General features: G+C 37.8%; 2 protein-coding genes across 2 annotated transcripts in view; one reads left to right on the top strand and one right to left on the bottom strand.

Annotated features, from left to right (window-relative positions):
• Positions 1 to 21959, top strand: part of DGLUCY (D-glutamate cyclase) — a 51468-nt gene extending 29509 nt beyond the window's left edge. The window contains 10 exon segments of the mRNA XM_077783986.1: positions 702 to 893; positions 2892 to 3152; positions 3616 to 3715; positions 5315 to 5412; positions 5415 to 5456; positions 10190 to 10309; positions 11108 to 11179; positions 11182 to 11255; positions 15722 to 20573; positions 21254 to 21959. Coding sequence (XP_077640112.1) covers positions 702 to 893; positions 2892 to 3152; positions 3616 to 3715; positions 5315 to 5412; positions 5415 to 5456; positions 10190 to 10309; positions 11108 to 11179; positions 11182 to 11255; positions 15722 to 15865 — 1103 coding nt within the window. The 3' untranslated portion in view covers positions 15866 to 20573; positions 21254 to 21959.
• GPR68 (G protein-coupled receptor 68) lies at positions 20774 to 21902 on the bottom strand. Its single transcript, XM_031504924.2, has one exon. The coding sequence runs from the start codon at positions 21900 to 21902 to the stop codon at positions 20826 to 20828; it is 1077 nt and encodes a 358-aa protein (XP_031360784.2). The 3' UTR covers positions 20774 to 20825.
• Positions 21960 to 22159: the final 200 nt, after the last annotated feature.

Genomic DNA, 22159 nt, shown 5'->3' with positions numbered 1-22159 from the left:
GTATAAAAACAGGAAATATTTTCAGCTTAGGAAGCAACTATGCTGTCAGGTCTAAAGAAGCTTATTTTTCTCCAGGGTTTTAGAGACTACTCGTATTTCTTTGGCTGACGCTTACTGATCCACTTTTGTCATTACTTGCCAGTTTAAATTCCCATGGTTTAACCCCAGCCAGAAGGATGAGGGAGAGAACTGGAAGGCTGAAAACTGGAAAACTCATGCATTGAGATAAATATAGTTTTGTAGGGAAAGCAAAAGCCATGCATGCAAACTGAGCAAAATAGGGAATTAATTTACTGCTTCCCAGGGGCAGGCAGGTGTTCAGCCATCTTCAGGAGACCAGGGCCCCATCACAGGTCATAGTGACTTCGGAAGACAAAGGCCATCACAGCAGACCTTTAGGAAGGGTACCAGAGTTCATTCTTAGGTTGCCTCAAGTTTAGACCAAATAGGACATTGTGGAAAAAACTGATGTCACCTACACACATGAGCTTTTTAAAAGTGAAAAATTTTCAGTTGTACATAGATACATTTCTTTCTCAAAGTGTATTAATTGCTCAAATGTAACTTATCTCCTCTTTTTATAACTGTCATCAGGCAAGGACTCTATTGTTAATATTAAGTGGCTTTTTGAAATTTTATCAACCTATAATTTGTTACATTGCAATAATAACATTTAACTGAATTTTTTTCATTCATTTTAGGAACTCCATTAGCTTTTACTCATTCTCGTGACTGCACATTCATCACTGACCTAGAGAATGACAATGTCAGATCCTTAGGGGGAGTCCCACAAGTCCACTGCATCTCTCAAGATCCTCTGCATTTCAGCATTGTGTCAGCAGAAGCAGCCCAAAAGATAAAGACTCTAGAGACCCTAATTGGAATAGATCCAGGTAAAACAAAAACTGTCTCCCTTTAATGGATTAGTTATGGGGTAGATACCACCTATCTGGCCTTTTAAGATATTTTAAATTCAAGAACACAGTAAAAATCTAAAAGGGATTAAAAGAATTCTTTATGGAATACAGTGAGTTTATATAATTAGGTCTTATATTTTCTGTTACTGTAGTTAATATCAGAGTCTGGCCAAAATCATTCATTGTGGACAACGGAATATCTGATCTTGATGCCTGTATGCTCCCAAAGTACACAGAAGCAGACTGGAGAGTCCACAGGGAATAAGAACTGTTACTGAGTAAAACTGAAATTGTATGTGAAGTACAGGGCACCTCAGCTTGCTGGTAACAGCTACATGGGTATTCACTATGGAGTACATAGTTCTTTACATATAGTCATGACTACTGTGGTCCTACCAGAGAATTCTAGTAGTTGCATGTGTTTTTCAAACACCACTCTCTGACAGGTGGAATTATATTAATTTCTGCTGACATATCCATCACTGAGGTGTTGTATGATGGACCAAAGTGACCAGGTCACCAAGGAAGGTTGAGCGGTGGGGCTGCCTGTGCGTGCAAGGAAGAGAGGGAAGTAAAGGCACACTGAGTAGAGCAACCATTCCTAAAATACACACTGAGTTAGTCCCTCTGGCTGCTGTAAAGTCTGAGCTCAGTGTGCCATAAATTATCTGAAATCCTCTGTAGGCAGTAGTGGAAAACAGCTTACGCCCAGCACTCCCAAGCTCTGGGTTTGGGCTGTGTGCATACATTTGGATCTGTTTATTTTTACTCACAAGGCCTCTCCTTTCCCACTCTCTGGAGCTGGCTTGGCACGATACCATGCTCTGCAGAAATACAGAACGTAACTTAAAAGTTAGTTTATTTTATTGCTAAAGGAGAGTACAGTACTTTGTCTCAGTTAATATACCCCGCTTCTCAGAGACTTGTATTCTGCTTATGTTAATTTTAAGTTTTCTGAACTTTTTTCTCTGTCCATTATCTGTGTATTGCCTGTGTGTTATTTAGAAGGAACAGAGGGAGAAATGCCAAAGGGGAAATTGAGGACCAAAAGAGGAAAATGTGGGGGTGAGGGGAGCAAGAAGGATGAGTCTACAAGGAGACTGAAAAACATCAGTGAAGACTTACCTCTATAAGCCCATCATGCTGGTACTCATGGTTTTCTTGAGTACTAGCAAATCAAAAGAACTGAGCTGTGAACTTTTTTCCAAGTGACAGGGAAGAAACATGGGATAGGAAGTGTTTGAATAATGAAAGCCATACACAGATAATAGTGTTGCCTATTTAGGGACTGACCCATGAGAAGAGACTTCTGTTAATATTCGCCTATTTCTCAAGGTCTGATAACGTGGTTGTCTGCTACATGAAGTGTTACAAGAACTTCTAGTAGTCACCTAGCTACCACTGTATTAATTGAGTTTATGAAGTCCCCAGGAAACTTGCAATGTCTCTGAAACTTCACTTCTGAGATTAATAATTTCATTAAGTGAAATTTATTTGGGAATTACTTCTTCACAAAGGGGATGGAGTTAGAGACAAAGGACCAGTTCACACATCTGAAGTCTGCATCAGAACTTCTGTAAGGTCTGGAATGCTTGAGTTGCAATTCAGCTTACGTAGCTAAACATAGCAGGACTGTCAAAAGAAAACAGAGGGCCCAAGGAAAGGAAACAATATGCAATAACCTCTCAGAAAAAGCTATTTACACTTATACTTAGAAATGCTAAGTATAATAATTTTCAAAAGCTGACATTCTTAACCTGGAAGCACAGCCCATTATCTTCATTACTCATATCCTAGATCTTCTTAGTTTTCCTGAGGAAATTACCCCAATTCCTGCCTTGACCAAAGGTTTTTCTCTCTTTTTTTTTAAAACCCATTTTATGTCACTAAAGTATGTACTTTCACCCAGAGGGAAGCTTCAAAAGGAGAGTGATACATTGAAGTGTACTGCTCTCTTTAAATCCACTCGTCTAGGAGAGCGGGGCGTAAGGCACCTGCAGCACCAGGGTGAGCTGCTGGGGGCCTGCCTGGCCATGTCCCACGCGGGGTCCGTGCTGATAACAACGGGATTTCCCACCCACTCCACCCAGCAGCCGCCCGAGGAGAACGACGGCCCCCCGGGAGCCCTTGCCATTGCAGCGATGCTGCAGGCCTTGGAGAAACAGGTTGCCATGGTTACAGATCAGAGAGCCATGGATCTGAATAAAAAGATTATTGAAGAAGCTGTTCAACTAGGTAAGAGACATGGGTTTTTCAGTTTTTTATCTTGCTAATTTGAGCCAAGGTTTGCTTCAGTTATAGTCTGTCACTTAGTCCAGGACTTTTTTTCCTAGAGAATGAATAAGAATTCATCCTCTAAGCTATGCTCATCATTGCTACGATGACATTTTGTTAACCTACCTGGCACCAAGTTACTGTATACATACATATCTGGGTACTGATCCTGGATAAGTTGCTTGTAATAAATTTTGGATGTCTGTTCTTACTCTTGTAGACATGTTCTCTACTGCAAGGTCCCATTTAACAGCATTTACATCTAAACAAGTTTATAGGAAGGATATAGGGAGCTCATGAAGATCTGTGTAAAGACCTTGAATTCTTACTGTTCTAACAATTTTGCTTTCTTTTTTTAAGTTACTCAAAGATACATTAAAAAAAAAAAGTATGTATATCTGAATTTCATTTTGCTTTCCCGTAGGAATCCTGAAGAAGCCCATCCCTCTATTGAGTTATCAAAGTGAAAGTGCCAATTCAGCTTTAATGTTTTTGTGTGAGAATGGGAATCCTGGAAGACCTAGGTATGTGTATTCAGTTTTTGAGAACAGGTCACACCTGTACCATGCAAAATTATAATAAAAATAAGAATCATGGTCTAAGAAGGCACAATGGCCGCAAGTAAATCCTTAAGACTTTGAATGCACAGAACAAACTTTGAAGCCAAACACTGTTACTGGAGCATACACAGAGTTCAGAATTCGACATTATTCTGCAATTATGCACTTCTGGAGTACAAAAAATAAACAATTCTTCATATATCAATAGTTCTTTTCCTTAAAAAAGTCTAAAAGCTTTCAGCTGTTATTCTATAAGTAGATATGTACACACTATATTTTTTTACCAATTTTTAAATTAGAAGATCAAAAAGTATTATACCAAAGTCAGTGAAAGAGCTAAGAAAAGTGCTGTGGAAAGTGTGCATTTTCTAGAGCTTTAGCTCTAGTCTGACAGCTAGGGAATCTGATCTGACTTAATAAAATGTCATGTGTTTGTAATGATTAGGGTTAATGCACTGGAGACTTTGCTAAGTAGCTGTATGCTCATTTCATTACTTAGCATGCAACTTATATTTCTTTGAAGTAGGCATACGTTGCTCATTTTTATTGATCTTTCCTTGTAAAGTATTTTAATGTAGTTGCCTTCAGTTTGCGTTCTTTAATAAAAAGGTCTTTCACCCTGATATTTGCTTCATTAACTTACTGAATTCCCATTTCTTTCTGCAGGTTAGTATGTACTGTAATAGTATGCATGCTACTGTCTTCATTTTTATGTGTTGTTTTATAGCTATGCTTAATAAAAGTACAGTCAGATTCTATTTAAATTGGTCCCATAGTCCCAAAAAGCTGAAGTAAGTAATTTTTTTAAGTATACGACTAACCTGCTGAAGGTCTCAGGAATCACTGTAGATACCCACCCACAAGAACATTAAGTAATCAGAATTAGTAATCTCTTAACAGTAAAAATGGAGAAACAGAAGCAAAATAACTTAATTGCAGTTAAGTTAACATGCAGTGCAGAACTGAGTACTATAGTTCTACTTAAAATATAGGACAGCTGCAGTACATCTGTCTACTTTCATAACCAGCAAAACAACCATGGACTTAAAAAATAAATCCCCCAAATCTAAAGACCCAAACTCAAACATTGTCTAACTAGAGACAGATTAATAATTGCCAAGCAATGTACTTTGAGCAGAGAATGTATTTGCATTAACAAGGATTTTGATGATCATTAATTTTCCACGTTTTTTCTTTCTTTGAATACACTTACAGAGACTAATATTTTACAAGATACCATCTGCTTCAATGTGAAACAGAGCCAGGCCAGATGGCTGACCCAAAGGATTGCTGGCTAGGAGGATTGCAGGAACTTCTCCATTTCTTGGTAGCAAATGTGGTTTGAGGGAGCTGCACTAAAGCTATTTAAAAAACTTAAACCAAGCTTTGAAAAAAAACCCATAGACAACTACACTCAGAATTAACAAAACAGTATCCAAGTTTTACCTTGAATCCCAAATGGTCAAAAAGTAGAACCAAGCACAAGCAGCCAAGAGAAGTATTTTTCAAGTGAAAATGACAGCTTTGACTTCTCCCTTCTGTTTTTTCATTCACTCTAACCAGATTTGATCACCTGGTAGCAATAGAGCATGCTGGGATGGCTGCTGATGGCAATTATTACAATGCCAGGAAAGTTAACATTAAACATCTCGTGGATCCCATAGATTTTTAGCTGCACAAACCATTCCAGGAATCACAACAACAGGTAAGTGTGACTTTGTGTGATGTTCTCAGAAGCAAGAGAAGCACAGAGCAGGAATTCTTTCTGGTAGTGAAGGGGAGGAGGAGACAGATGCTGAGTGGTTGCTTTCAGGCTACAGCTCTTTGTTGTGATTGGATTTGAAGACACCATTGCTGGAGAAAAATTACAGGTTTCTATTGAAGGATTCTCACAGCCAAAAGAAAAAAAATATTTTATTTCAAAGTTATTTAAGGACAAAAAAGCAAAAAAAGCAAGCCCAGATGTATTACCTATACATAAGTCTATGTAAGTCCAGTTTTTGATAGTGACTTTATTCTGTATTTTTTGTTTTTAAGGCAACATAGAACATAAATGGTTGTTGGATGGTAGCATTCCTTCTTAAAGTATTGGGTTTATGATTGTTACACCTAAGTTAAAACAGCAGTCTGGATAGAATCTTTGTTTATATTGTCTTTAGCAGTACAATCCTTTAAGCAGGGATTACATATTTGCATCTATTAAAGTAGTGCCTTCTCCAACAAAATATGTGCATACAGCAAGAATCTTGAAACGAATGCCTTGTTGTTCCCACCAAAACAACATTGGCCTTTGATAATGCCTCTAATGAGAATGTTTTTGTCAACATGCTCCTCCTCTCTTTAGGCAACAAGCTTTTTTTTTTCTTGAAAACTAATTTATATCTGGTTTGGAAAAAATGTGCCATAGACAATATCCGTGTACAATCAAATGCTTCCTGCTGCCATGTGTGGCCCAAATGAGACTTTTGGAGATATATAATCTCTGTAAATATTAAAATCAAATTAGAAAGAAGTACCCATGCCAGACTGATTTCTGTCAAATCATAACATCTGCTGATTTAGCTTTTTTTCTTCTTATAGTGCTGTGGACTCACTCCTAAGTATTGCTGAAGGCATGGGCACTTAGACTTCTCAGTTTTGTTGTTTTTCAAATAGTTCCACAGAATTTAGAGAGCTTCTGCAGAGATAATGCATAGTCTGATTTCACTCTATTGGTATAATTTAAAAGCTGTGTAGCAGAGGACTTCACCAATATGTGTTATTATTGTAAAATTTGCAATAATATTGCAAATTTTACAAACTTTGCAAACATATACAAAATTTACAAACTTTGTATTTAGATTTAATTAGGTTTTTTTTCCTATTCATAAGATGTACCTTCCAACATTCAAAAGGAAGCACTCTAGATGGCACTGTCTTGGTAATCTCAACAGAGGACAAAGATTGACAGAATAAGTATTATATAGGACAAGCTCTGTTTTGTAAAGATGTCTGACAAAATGCCTCAGAGCTTTATCTGCTGCTGTTAGTTTCAACTCCTATCCCTGATTTTAGGTTGTTGATGCAAGAATTTGATCTCTCCAGCTACTTACATAACATCACAACGTTATTCCTTTAGTAGAAATACCCTAATCTCTTCAAATATCTCCCACAGCAGCTCAAAGTATATTATTCATATGCTGGAGTTTGGAATGTTCTGCCAGCTGAGAATTTGAATCTATTCAGCAAAATGTAGCTTGTATCAAACATTCTCTGAATATTCAAATATACTATGAAATGTCATTAATAAAAAGTACCACAGGCTTGTGAAAAAGAAGAAAAGCAGCTATTCAGATTCACGGTCTCAGTGCTGTGAACTTTATCTAAAGAGATTTCTGCGTAGAAAATGGTTTAACAAGTCAGAGGCTTCAAATGACAATGAAGGGATCTTCTCTGATCTCCCATGGCATTCATGTAAGTGGATATTTTGCTTTGGAGAACTAACTGGGTATCTATAAGAATGTAATTGTTTCTTACATTGCCTGTTTCCTAGTTAACATTTCTTGTTTTACTTACCACATTAATTTTTTGTGTCTGTTATTTTAATTGGGTAACAATTTCTTGGGTTGGATGTTGGCTTTTTCAATGTGTTTCTGCCAAATGTAGTTTAACTTAGCCACTGTGGCCTTTGTGTTTTGTCTCCCATTACTGATAGCAACGTGTTGCTACTGATGAGGATAATTTTGTTTTCTGGTGGGGCTGTCTTCAGCTTTACTTTATGGTCAGGAGGAATTTGGAGGCATATGACTAGTTCCAGAAAAAATGCAAATATTGTACAGAATTAGGGTGGAGTACTTGAATAACCTTATATGCTAGAATACCAGAAAGATCAAGTTTTCAGCCTACAGAAATTCTTTATATAGTGTGCTCCGTGGCAAGAAGCACTGTGTCAGTAGGTGGAGAGGGGAAATGTTAGAACATTTGTTACATGCTGATTAATTGCTGTCAAGTGTTGCATTCAAAACAAGATCTGTATTTTTTAAAAAATCTGATCTGGTAGTTTGACCACAGACAAAGCATGAGCAATGCCTGCAATTGTATGAGTACTGACATCCTAAAAACTCAGGGAGTGAGGAGCAGCCTTGAGGAATTCACAGAGTAAGAAGACATGAAAGCTGAGTTTAGAAAGGACTGATTTTCCACATAAGTCTGAAATAAAAGATTAAGAAATGTTACTGGAACCACATATTATTTTTTTTAGCTGTCATACAATTGACATAGCTATATGCTATTTATATAGGAGCTAATTAAAAGCTTTCCAAATTACTGCCTGAAAAAATGGGGTCACACATTTTCCTTTCATACGAAAGATTTTTAGCACCGAAGACTGACGTCTCCTGCATATTTCATGAATGTAGTTTCAGAAAACAATGTAGTCAGTGGGAACTTGCAGAGAAGATCCAGCAGAACTATTTTTCCTTTGCCTGGAAAGAAACTGGGCCTTTAAAAGAGGATTCATCTTGCCTATTTTCAGACATCTATATTTGAGATGTCTGCCTTGGGGTGAGATGAACTGAATGTGTGAAGGGAGTGTTTCTTTCTGCTGACTTTAAAAGCATACATGGCTCATGTATGGATGCTGCATTTGCACAGGTGAATTTCACTCTGGAGAGCTACAGTAAAGTACAGTTCTCTGGCAATATGTGGAAGAAGAAGAAAACAGATGGGACAGGAGACTTTTCAGTGGGGTGTTCTTTTCCTCCCAATGTCACCCAAATGGAATCCATCCACAGCAATAGATCTACTAATTGTGCAGCCATCCTGGTGACAGGACTCCCACAAAGACAGGAAAATCAAAGCAGAGTTGTTAGAAAAAGGCCTGAACAATGGATATAATTCAGTTAAAGAAGCTGTTGATTATTTTCATGGGACAAGAATTAATCTCAGCTTTTTTAAAGAATGTTAAGAGTAAAAATTTTGAGTATAAGAAAAATCAGAACATTGTGTGTGATTCTTAAAAAGCAGTAGAATTTCCATATTTATATATGAGGATAGAAGCACCAGGACTATATCAATACTTGTTTGAAAAGTACAACCAATAAAGAGATTTTTGAAAGCACCATTAACTCCCAATGGTGAAATAAATGGGAGCAGATTATTAAAGCAGATAAAAAAGAGTAGCTGTTCCATAGCAAATCCTTTTATGTAAGCTATGTGTCACTCAGTTACGCCCTACTTGACTGGATAGACTTAAGGAATCAAATAAGAATTGCTGCTGAGAAATAAGTTTCCATTTCACTTAAAGAAGAAATTTGCTACAGACACATGAGATATTTATGCAGTTACTAAAAGTGTTACATTTACCAGTTTTCAGGCCTTGAAGTGTAAATTATAAATATTGTAATTTCTCTTCTGTAACACATACTATGCATTAGAGCACAGTCATATTTCAAAGTCAAATGTGATACATCACAGTGAGGACTTGGAGCTCTTCTCTGTTGTTTCACAGACATGGTCAGGGATTTTTCTGTAAAATCTTCAAATTGAAAAAGAACCCATTCAACAGATGAAAGAGAAATTTTAATTTCCAACTAAATATTAATAATAATTAATTAATAATTATAAATAATAAATAATTTTAATTTGTTTTTTAATATCTTGGTAAGAGACTAGAGGTACTATCCAGCTTTTATGTAAACTACTAGTTTATATGTTACCCTCATATCCAGGTATCTAAATGATATCTGACAACTTTATGTCCCAAATATCGGGCTGCCCAGAATTTTCCTGATATTGCACAGATCCCACCGATTTTACTAAAAACCCTAAGACAAACATACAGTAAAATATGGGGTTGGGCTTTGTGTGCTGCAGCATGTTAGTCCTTGATGGGCAGTGCAGGCAGGCCTACTTCTGCCCAAATCGTTATGTATGTTTTTGCTTGTCTTTCTGCAATGATTGTTATTTCCATTCTGTTTTTTAAATTAAAGCTTGTAGCAAGCCGAAGTTTTCTATGCTTGCTTTATCGTAGAATTGTTGGCTGACTTCTCAGGTTGATTTGGGTTTAATTTTCCATCTTCTTTCTTTCTTTGTGCTGACGTATTTGTGGTAACACATTGCATGGAACACTCATGTAAGGCCTTCCATAAGCAAAGTTCACTGTCTTGATTATGTCTACAGTTCACAACCACTTGATAATTTTGATTTCTTTTGCGTGCATGCAATGTACAGTGTACATTACACTATAAACTTAGAGGTTGCCATGTCATAGATGATGCTTTCAGCTATTTCATTCACAGTCTTCTGTTTTTAGGTGCTGTGGATGAAAAAGTATAAACCATCTCATATGGAGCTGTGAACTATCACAGCAACTGTGGGGAAGAAACCAGTTGTTTTCTAAAGGGATTGTCAGTTATATGCTGTGTTCATACTCATTTTGTCTTTTTCCCTTTTATAAAGGTGTTGGAGATGGAGGAAATGAATTAGGAATGGGCAAAGTAAAAGATGCTGTGAAGAAGCACATAAAAAATGGAGATGTTATAGCTTGGGATGTTGAAGCTGATTTTACTGTTGTAGCTGGTAAGGGATTTTTGGTGGGGTGGGAGAGTAGCTGGTGTTTAAGAATAGAGCTCACAGGGAAACATTTGCCTTTCCAAATAATTTTTATTGGCCCTTTCCAAGTCATCCTCAGCAAACTGATCTATCTCTGTATTATGTACCTTTTCTGAAGAGTTAAGCACATGTTGCTTCAGAAGAACTAACTCAAAATTGAGAATGTTCCATGAACAAATTGCACTTAATTTGAAATAGTTTGGCAAATCATGTATTTTTGAATAATCACGTGTTACATAAAATCATAGAACCACAGAGTCGTAGAATTATTTGAGTTGGAAGGGGCCTTGAAGATCATCTGGCTCCTAGTCCTCCTGCCATGGGCAGGAAACCTTTCACTAGACCAGGTAACAAATATTAATAAGGAAGACTGTAGAAGTGATCTGTGTGAGAATTAAAATGTCTGTGCACATACAGATTTTCAGTATAATTGATAAACTTCTCTTTAGAGTGTGCCCCTCTCAGGCATAAATTAGTCATATTGCCCCTTTACAAAGAGATAAGTTATTTCAATAATCACTCAAGGACAAATATATGTTCTTAACGTTCTTGCTGTTCAGCAAAAGGTGAACGTTATAGTTAAAATTCTGCTTTTCACCAGCGTGAAATAAAATTCACAGTGAGAAAGAATGTTCAGCACGGACCAACCTGTGAACTGGCCGGTCCGTACTGTCCTTGGGCTCAGGTTTCTGTGTCCCTAACCCGGGTGTCTGTGACACGCTCTGACATTGGTGCAGCCTGGTTTCATGGTGCCCCTCTTTGCAGGGGTCTCTAACTGGGGTGGCTACGCCATCGCCTGCGCTCTGCACGTGCTGCGCTGCTGCGACGCCCGCGGCCGCCCCTGCGCAGAGCGGGCGGCCCACGCGCGCCCAGCCGCAGGCCCTGGCTGCCCGCGCTCCCGGCCGTCCCCAGGGTAACTCCTGGCCAGGGCGGGCACTTGCTCGTGGCGGGGAGATGGAAGTGGCCAGCAGCTGCTGCAGCCTGCCTGGGCCGGTTCATACCTCACCTTCTCAAGGTCTCTGGGCACCTCTGGGGATTGCTTGTGAAGGAGCAGCCACGCTGTCCTTACACTGTTTTCCACAAAGGATTCGAGACATTGCAAATAAAAATTCTCCATGTCTTGTAGCTTCAAGCAGAAGACAGTGCTACAATTTTATGGGCAATGCAAGAAATCCTTAGATTGACATACAGTGATTAAAATTCCCTGTTTGCTTCCTTAGTATTATTTGTGATTTGATAACCCTCTGTTGTAGTGTCCTTTAGATGTCTGCTTCCAAAATCAAAAGTTACATTTCTTATGTGGTGGCCACTCCATACTTCTGATCTTTGTACATTACTTCTGATCCTACCTTTTTTCTAGTTTGCTGGAACCTTTCTACAATTAGTTTTGAATCTTTCTAAATTAAAGTTGGAGAAAAACTTGTTCATGAATATTTTTAAATGTGTTTTGACTAATGCAGCTCTGTACAGTGTGATATTCTGGGAATGCAAAGGTTTCAGACTGAGAAAAAGTAAAATAACTGAGAGGGGTGAGAAATGACGCTGATCTGTGCTCATCCTGCTAAGCACGTGCCTCTATTTTTAACTTGACAGTGGTTAAAAAAAATCTGTCTATACACACACACACACACACCCCTAATGATTAAATAAGATTTGTTCCACAACTTCGCAATAAATTAGGAGCTTCAGGATTTCAAGGTTCAGCTTTATTAGGAGAGATTTGGACAAACCCTTTAAGTGTGTGACATCCAAGAATGCTAAGCAAAATGCAATCCATCTACCATAGCTACTGCCCAAAACAAAGAAGTTTTTCTCCTGAGATGATGGGACATTCTGCATGAAATTCCAACAAAGCACCTTTAAGTATTTTAGAGTAGATCTCACTAATTTTTTTTCAAATTCTTGCTATCTTAGTTTTTCATCTAAATGTCATAAAACTGAAACTGATCCCAACACTTGGCATAGCCATATAGCTTAACAAAGCTTATATGGCCCTTTTCAGCAGAGTCTTTTTTATAAAACAGATTAATTATTTTTTTTAGTTTTCAATGTTTTTCCAGTTGCATCTACTGGTTTTTGACCTTTAAATTAATGCATCCTAAAATGACTGTGATCAAAATTCCGGGTAATGAGATACTGTAATTAAATGTTATATTGTGTACAGGAAAATCTTCTTGTTTTTGTTTTACTAAGCTATACAGCTGGGAATATTAATGATCCAATAATGGGCTACTGAAAGTGCAATACTGAAATCTGTTGAGATAAAATAAATGGAAACAGTTTTGTGGAGGAGAGAAAATGACAAAATGTCTGACAAGAAAATATGGTATTTTTAATTATAAATCACATAACAATGAACAATGCAGAAGATCGAATACATTAGTATTCACATACTCCATTAGTATAAAAAAATCAGACCATTTATGTTTATATGGCTACTTTCTGCAAAATTCAGCTTCATTTAATGCTACAATAATTACCCTAGTGAGATAAAGAGCAACACCACGCAGATGCATCTCAGTGTTTATATTGGTGATTGTAATTGAAAAGAGGACATTTGAAGGAGTCCCTTAGCACCAGACAGCTTTTTTATAATGTGTTTTATTTTTCTTCAAAAAATGGCACTTCAATGAATGCTGTAGGTCATAATTGCTAAGTGAAGACTTCCCCTGAAACACAACATTATTTCTCTTCAGCTGGTTCGAGCAGTGTCAGGACTGCACTGCCAAAGCCCAGAACTGCAGAGCTCTCCTTTCCCACTGAACAGCAAACTGAGACTGCTCTGAGTTCATGGATGAGCCTTTCCACACATCTTAGTGAGAGATGCTGCAAAGCATTTGTTCCATGCTGAGAACTGCAGGAACAGGAAACAACTGGACCTAAACAATCATTGCTTACCTTTACCTTTGCTTACCTAATAATTTGATTATGGTATTAGCTTGGTTTTTCAGGTGTTCGTAGTACTTTAATACCAAAGTGGCTGTAATGAAATGAATTCATTCATACATATCCAAATGTAGCTAATGCTTAACATCCTACAGTCAACTCTGCATTTCATTGCATCTCACAGGCAGGTTAATGTATCAAGGATTTGTTCTTTTACTGAACTCTTTATTAATGGCAACATATTAGCTGAATAGTATTTTTTAATAATGACCTATAAGAATATGAAATATAAATATATAAAGGTGTGACATATTTTATTTTTAGTATGCATTAGCTTTGTCATTCATAAGGAAGTTTTCCCCTTGAATAAAGGACAAACTAATGAGATATTCCAGTTACCCCACTCCCAGCATAATTATTTACTAAAGAGAAAGCTTTGGTCAAGTTGCAGCACTGTACAGCTAAAGAAGCATGCTACACATTGTATTTGCTTATTACAAATGGAAACATGGTTTATCAGGCATAGTAGTTATATAGTATTAAGCAAGCAAACTCTTTTACCTCATATAAGCAGATCAGAGAGCTCTAATATGTAAATATGTAGCACAAACTTCATATTAGACATTACATTTTCTGTATCCAATTTAGGTATCTCTTTTGTGACAGGAGAGATCTCCTTTGTCCTTTTGCATTTAGATACACTCAGTGCTAAGAGAAACCTCTGTTGTGCAGAAAGATCAGTTGTATATATTTGCATTTATGTATATGATCATTCATATGATATAAACTAATGTAAATTTATAATTTTATTAATTATAAATTAGCAAATTTTATACTACTAGTGTATCCAGATGATTTCCTTAAATAATGTCACTACTGACACCATTTAACTATGCATCTTTTTCCTTTAGTAGAAAACCAGAGCCTCATTTAATTTTATTGCAGCTAAGAATTCGGATGATTTACGAGGAAATAATAGACAGATCTTTAAAAAGTACATTCAGAGAGTAGGATATAAAATTAAACTGAATTGATTACACAGGGCATCCTTTGCTTCATTCAGAAATAATTATATTTTGGCCATTTTATCATTAGGTAAAATACAACCATATTGTGTCTCAATTCAGATCCACAGCTACTGTATTCTTTGTGGTTTGTTTTCTAGGAGTGTTCCTAGAAAAAATGCTAACATTTGATAAGAGAAAATTAGATAATTTAACTTTTTTTTTTTTCATCATTCATGTGTGTCCAGGAGATAAAGAACTTCTGCTACTTTATTGTGTGGTAATGTCAAATACCAGTGTTAAAAGTGTTAGAGCTTATAGAGCTCTTTGTCAAGGACACTGGTAGGATTGTTGCAGTAGCAATTTCCATGGAAATGGAAATGGCACAAAGACCAGAAAGGGCATTCCTAGTAAAGAAAGAGAGGAAAAGATAAATAGGTGAGTGTTTCAAGGTCTTATATAACCTATTGCAGGGTTGGCATAGGAGAAGCTAAAAAGTCAGCAGGTTTTTAGTTTTCTTAGACTTTTATTAACAGAATTCAAGGAATAAATTCTCACTATAGTAAATGCTAAAAATTTGAAGTTTTACTGTATATATTTCATGGCAAATGAAAAACAGAGCAGTTTATGCCAGACATACATTCACTTGAAACCAGATCTTCAAATTTCACTGTTCCCTGTGTTTTTTTCAAAGCTCATTTTATCCCTTCTTTTCATCTCACAATGCTAACTGGCCCACAGCTCACAAAAAGATGATTTTGTTCCCTCTGTGTACGTTTACGTCTCAACTTGGAACACACTTCATTATCTGCTTATATTAGTTAAGCAAGAAAATAATTCCAGTTCTAAACAAAGCATATGCTAGTTCAGAGCATGCCAAGGAAGCACAATTTCTGAGGTTGTTTTCTCCCCACTCCTTCCCTAAGCAACCAAAATTCTCATAAAATCAATAATGAAAAGCGAAGAGAGGGCCAAAGGCACAGAGAGATCGGAGAAGCTGCAGGAAAGGAAAGTGAGTGTGCAGCCCATCCAGGTGTTCTCTGTAACCTTTTTTCCTGCTGCACCCTCCTTCTCTTCTGTCTTTTTCTATAAAACACAGCTGCAGCCGGCTGCCTGGCTGCAGAAACCACAGATGGATTTTTGAGATACTTTGGGTGGAGGTTCCTCTGATTCTGATTTGTGCAATATAGGAACTCAAAACCAAGCAAAAAATGATGTTTCTGAATTGACAGTAATGTTCTGTTTGAGGCAGTGTGGAGAAAAATAATATTCAGTCGTTAAATAGCAGTCAAAATTATGAAGCAACTGACACTCCCTGAGCTCCAGATGCTAAACATGTTCTTGGGACAAGATAGTACTTGCAAGTTGATGGCAAAATAAATATGAAGGATATGGTTGGTCTCTCCCAGAAGAATTAAAACACAGATCTTGATAACTGCCCTTATCTGATTCAGAATTTTAACTAAACTCTGTTTCTTTGTTTTTCAAGGAGGAAAAGCTTCTAAAAACACTTGTGCAGCTCGGGGTCCGCAGTGGCAAAACTGCCAGTCTAGAGATGGAAGTGGATGGGCTGCCCTTCTACAGCACCCATTCACTTATGATTGAAAAGCTGCTGCAGGTTGCACAGCAGTGACTGCCACTAAGGATTTCTACATGAAGAGTGGCTCCTATATCCCATGTTTTTGAGACTCTCTCAAGGTGTAAAAGATCAGAAAAAGATGACTTCTCATTTCTGGTGTCTTTAACCCACACAGCCTTGCATTGTTACCCTTACAACATCTCTGTGAAACAAGAAGAGGATATCATCCACTTGGTCTTTCTTTTCTGTAATTTTATAATGGAAAATTAATATTAATTGATATTATATAATAAGAGGTGATCTGGCTTTTACAAAGAAAGCATGAAATTACAAGGAGATACTATTGCACTGCTGTTCTTATTTTACTAACCTCATAACTGTAACAGGAAGTAACTTGCATAGCAACTTGGATTTAAAAATACTTGTGGTGAGGAAAACAGCTACAATAGAGAGGGAAGATTCAAAACAAAACTGCAGTTACTGTAGTGAGAACCCCATTGCACGCTTCCTCTAGCCCCCCTCTTACACTGTGTTCTTGTGGTGGGGGATAGTTTGTGGAGATGTGAGGAGATAAAGATAAAATTTTAACTGAGCTAATGAAAATAAGGGCAGCATTGCAGATCTTCTGTGTAAAAGGTTGGCTGTGCCACTACCCCCTGTCATATTAGTAGTTTGCCACTTACATATTTTGCCACTTTATGGGTAATAGAGAAAAGTTGTAGACATTTCAGAGTATCCTGTTGTTACAAGAAATTAATTGAATACAAAAATAATTATTAAAATTATTAGAAATTGAAGTATTATTAGAAATGAATAAGCATTTGTTTGCAGTATGAAATAACATTAAGTAAATAAACTTTTACATTAATTCCTGTTGTAGAAATTCAGCTCCTGACAAGACCAAGTGAAGGAACATTGAATTCTATCCCATGGGATTACTAACACTGAAGCAATACATGAGAAATGGTTGTGAACTGTGCCCAGCTTTTGTCATTTAAAGCTGTAATTTTACCTTAACTCCAGGTGAGTGTCAGGACTACAGTTCTGCCGGCTGTCAGCCTGTCAGAGTCCAGGACATCCCTCTGGCTGCCCTGGCTGTCTCGAGACCCTAGCAGGGGGGTCTCAGAGACCCTGGCAAGAAGTGAAAAACATCTGTGGCTTTGGTTTTAGCCTGTGGAAAACTGCCAACTCTGGATGAGAAATTACAAGTCACAAGGGTTTTAGTGGTGTGATATTTGAACTAACACAGGGTGGGAAAGTAGAATTTTGGGATTTTTAGAATGGGGTTCAAGGGGGTACAAGATAGAGGAATTGGGGTGTGTCCTAGCCTTCTTCTTCTTTACCTTGTCCTCCATGTCTTGGTGTGATGGTGGCACTTTTATATTGATTTAAAGTAGAGATTCATGGTCTAAGACAGGTGATGGGAATTGGTGAAGAAATTGTAAACATAGACATGTAGTTTTGAGTATATAAGGTGGGAGCCACCCAAGGCTCAGGCCAGAATGCCATGGCCTCCTTGCTAGCTAGAGCTCGGCAGGTCAGAGAGAAAATATTTTAGATAAGAAGAAATAAACAACCTTGAAAAAGCACAATTGGAAGCATTCCAGGCTCCTTCTTTGGCTGCATTTGGGCTAGGGAAGCAAAGACTTTTCGATCTTTCTTGGGGTCACCCTGACCTAGGAACACCGAGAGAGAAATCGTCATCAGCCCACCCAGCAGAGAGAGGAGGGGACATTTGACACCACCCCTAGAGCACTGGTCCTTTACCTGTCATAAAATGGAAGTTGCATTTAGTTGGACTTTCAGCAGTGAGCAACACTTTATATCTCTTTTCCTTCCTGGTAGGTGAGTTTCATTTTCCTTCTTCAGTGCAATACAACTTTTTTGGAATGAGAAATATAATTTCATATCATAAACACCAGCATATTTTGAACATTAATCTCCTGAAGTCCCTGAGGATACAGAGCCTTTAAAGACATAAAACAGTTGAACACATGACAGAAAAAAATCTTAATACCAGACTTCTGCTAGACATTCAGGTTCACCAAAGATCCCAGTGTTTCTTTTCTAGATAGATGAGTCATTTTTTTTTTAGATTCGTTTTATCTAAAACTTTCTCAAAGGATTTTCTAGAAAAGTATCTTGGAAGTTTCACAGTTAGAAATATCTCCTTTAGATGTCTCCAAATTCTCTAAACTGTAAGTATTAAGTAAAATATTTCATATGAATACTTGAAATTTTTGCCAAAGCCAGTAACCCCACAGAATGGCATATATTCACTGCTGCACAGAACTCACAGAATGAAATTGGCATCATTTTAAAAGAAGCAGCTGATACTATTCTCTCTGTGCCACTGACATGTTACACTAACAGGTGCAATGTTTATTTCCAAGCACTAACTTTTGTCAAAAAATTTCATTTAGTAAGCTTTTGCTCTTTTTTAACCCCAAAATACAAGTCTTAACAATCAGTTTTAATTAAAAATTACCAAATTTAATAATTTATTTCTCTTTTTCTCTAGTATGTGCTTTTAAAATGCCTTCTTTTGTGCAGTCCCAAGCACGGCATTTACTTCAATAGCATGTGTAGCATGTCTCTAGCAGCCTTAGCAGGACCCTTGAGTGAATGTGTTTTGACTGAGATAGAAGGAAAAGCTCTGAGTGGGAGTTACCTTCCTGCTCTAACCTGCTGTATTGGTTCTGCAGCCTAAGCCAAACAGTTACAGTACAGAAAGAATTTATAAAATACTGTCCTCAAGAAGAAAAAGGGGAAAAGAAATAAAAATCCTTCCTTTCTGTTCCGGGTTAGCAGGTTTAGTGCTGAGAACTGTAGCAGAAAGCTGCATTGTGTTGCACAAGTTTCCATCTGATTTTAAACTGCAGCAGCTAACCAAAGCTGGCCACATCAAAGTTCCATCTCAAATGAGCCTTAATCCCTCTGATGACAATTCCATGTAGTACAGCAAGCTCTGCATTCCAGCTGTCTAATTTAAACAGCATGGGGAACTGTAAAGCAGCAACACATAAACACAACAACAAATACTTAATCCTAGAACAAACCACATGTTTTGCAGCCTGACAGGTCGTGGGGGTCCAAGGCTTTGGTGCTTAACAATGTACAAGCTCAGCACTCCAGCAGTCAGGAGGGAGTCCCTGCCTTACATCCCCTTGGAATAAACAGCAGATGAGAGGAAAGATGAGGAGAAAATAAAGTTAAACAGTGCTAATAGTCAGGAGAAAAAAATGCAGATGTAAGGTAATTAATTCAGCTGAGTGGTCAAAGTATAAAGAAATGTAAAATAATTAAACAAACCAAATGTTAACCTAAGCAAACCTAATCCACTCTTGAGGCTGGGGACATGAATCCTTTCTGCAAGTGGAGGGAGGAGAGGATCCGTAGTCTCACAAATAGAAACTGTGCACCAAAGCTAAAGATCATTATTTCAAACATGGTGTGAAAAAATATAAAAAGGAAGTTATAAAAATATTCTTTATTAAACACATCCTCTAATTATATCCAAACACATACTCTAATTATATCCAATATTGCACTCTCAAGGTGGTTTCCAGAAAACTGTTAGAATATATTGCTTTTGGAATCTGATGACAAGCAAGGCTGTGTTACAATGACATATCCAGATAGCAGGAGTAGACCATCTGTCTAGACAATCTTTTGACTCAAAAGCAAACCAAGGAAACAAAACTGACAATACTGCTGGAAGTTATCAGCTCCAGGTTGCAGAGAGAGAGGTGTTGCAAGGAAGGTCTGAAACCAGAGAATTGAAAGGACAAGGCAATATTCATGGTGTAACAGCTGCAGGTAAAAGGAGGTGTGATGAGCAGATTGTGAAGAAGAATCACATAGAATTCATTAGTGTAACAAAAAAATCCAAGGAAACCTAGAGAGGAGGTGATGGTAGATACAATACTGTGGAGCACAACTCCCAGGTCTTTAAAAGCCATTATTCTTCACTTACTTCTATATTTTGTTTCTGTCTAAAGCAGGACACAGATCATTCATACATCATATTTCTGATACTGTATTTACTGAACAATGACCAAACCCTAAACTATCTTATCTGTGGACAAAAACATGGTTTAAACAGAATTCATTCAACAGTTTCCCTGACAAATGCAGTGTTATTTAATTGCCTGCATGGTCTATGCTGCACAAGATACACAAATTGCAAAGGACACAAGCAAAACCTTAGCAAGGTGCAGTAGAATTTAGATGTAAATAAATATTCTTGAACACACTGACTCAGAGAAGCACATGGAATCAAAGTGCCTCATGTACTACCAACCTCTTGCTCTCTTCCAAGTCAACAAACCAAGTTGTTGACACCCACTGGAGCCCAGAGTCTCATACTTCCAGAAGTCTCTAGGAGCCTTACAATGAGGTTTAACAGTCTGAGACTCAACAGTGAAATAACAGCCTGAAGGTCTCAGCAGGTGCTGAGTTCCTTGTGAATGTTCTCCCATAATGTCTTGCACTATCAGACTGATTGTTTTAGGAATCTGGTTCTGGCATGGTCTCTGCAGGCTTTGAAACTTGCAGAAGGAGAAGTTTTTTCAGATTTACAGAGATGTTGCACAAGTGTTTTGTTGGGCTTTTTCGTTTTAAAAGTATATATGGAGATATGTAATTTTTTTGTCTCTGACCTTTTCAACAGATGATGACAGCTTGTAGAGAATTACTTTCTCTAGATGCTACAGGGGCAAACAGAAAGCAGCTAAAGATGAGTTCACCAGAACTACACACTGTGAGTACTGGCTTATTTCAGTCCGTGCAGTCATCAAGCCAAACAGGTTTTAAGTGGTAGCACAACAGATAACATGATTATAACTGAACTGACTTTCCTCACTGTTGCCAGGCTGCCAGGCTCCAAGCACCTCTAGAAACAGCTTCACTATACAGCATTGCTCATAAGCCTTTGGAAGGTCACACTGTTGTAATACAGATACACAAACATGCCATAGCTGCAGGTGTAGGATTAAGGTCCTTTTGATTAATGCTATAGGCTGCCTACATTAGTTGTGAAGCAGTCCTTCATTCCAGAACCATCAAGTGGTATTTGTAATAACCCTGCTTGTTGCTCCTGCTGTTTTCTGTCGGGAGTTTCAGTAGTGTTTAGTGGATAGGATTCCTTCGTCTCAGTACTCAGATGGCTTAAACATGTTAGACAAGAGTCTCTCATCTTGACAAAGTTCTGGTAAGTGCTTTCACTGGAAAAACAGTACAATACTGGGTCAGCAACACAATTAAAAGTAGTTAACAGGAGAGAAATATGGTAAACATTAAATATTTTCTCAGCAAATGAGCAGTTGTTCTCCAACAAGCTACGAACTACAAGTAGGATGTGGTATGGTCCGAAGCAGACTAAAAATATGAAAACAGTGCTCGATACCAGTCTTTTAATTTGGATTTTCTTCTTCTTTTGAGTGCCAGGACTCTTGTGGACAACTCGTAAAATCCCACAGTAGGAGAAGGCCAGCAGAAAGAAGGGGAAAAGGAAGCCAGCAGAGAAGCGGTAGTAATTGACATTGTGCTCCCATTTCTTGATGGGGTAATGCTCAAAGCACACCAAGTGGCTCTCAGCATCCATACTGATCTCCCCGTGTGTGAAGACAAAGCAGCATGTCATAATTTCTTTGGCCCAGATAATGATGCTGACGATGGCAGCAGCCTTCATGGTCCGAAAGCGCTGGAACCGAAAGGGGTGCACCACGGCCAGGTAGCGGTCGATGGAGATGCAGCACAGGAAGCCCACGCTGATGTAGATATTCTCATACAAGATGATGCCACAGACTTTGCACAGCAGCTCATCGTGGGTCCAGTTGTCATGCTGTAAAGCATACTGAAGCCAAAAAGGCAAAGAAAATATGTACAGCAGGTCTGCTATAGTCAAGTTGCAAAGGTAGATACCTAATTCATTTTTAGCCTTGATCTGTAAATACCCATAGTACAGTGACAGGCAGTTAGCTGGCAAGCCTAATACAAACACAAATATGTACACCACGGGGGATAATGTCTCGTGGATATCATGATTAATATTGCATTTCTCAGTAGCATTCTCTGTGAAATTCACCATCTTCTACTTCTCCCTGTGTATCACTCATCAGGGTCCTGAATATAAGACTTAATTACATTCAGTTTTCATGTAGAGTTTATTTCTTCCACAAACCCTTAGGCTGAAGTGATGACTTGCTGCAGGATGTTAATAACCTGAAGATAAAACACAAGGAAATCTTTAGAAGGGATAAAATTGTTAAATATATATTACACTTTTCAAAAAGTTGCCTTTTCTTAGCCCTAAGTCTTTGATAAAGATAAAGCCTGTCTGGGAAA

The sequence above is a fragment of the Lonchura striata genome, chromosome 6, assembly GCF_046129695.1.
Source record: "Lonchura striata isolate bLonStr1 chromosome 6, bLonStr1.mat, whole genome shotgun sequence".
Classification (NCBI taxonomy): domain Eukaryota; kingdom Metazoa; phylum Chordata; class Aves; order Passeriformes; family Estrildidae; genus Lonchura; species Lonchura striata.
The sequence above is the reverse complement of the archived record's forward strand: the minus strand, read 5'-3'. Positions and strand labels throughout refer to the sequence as shown.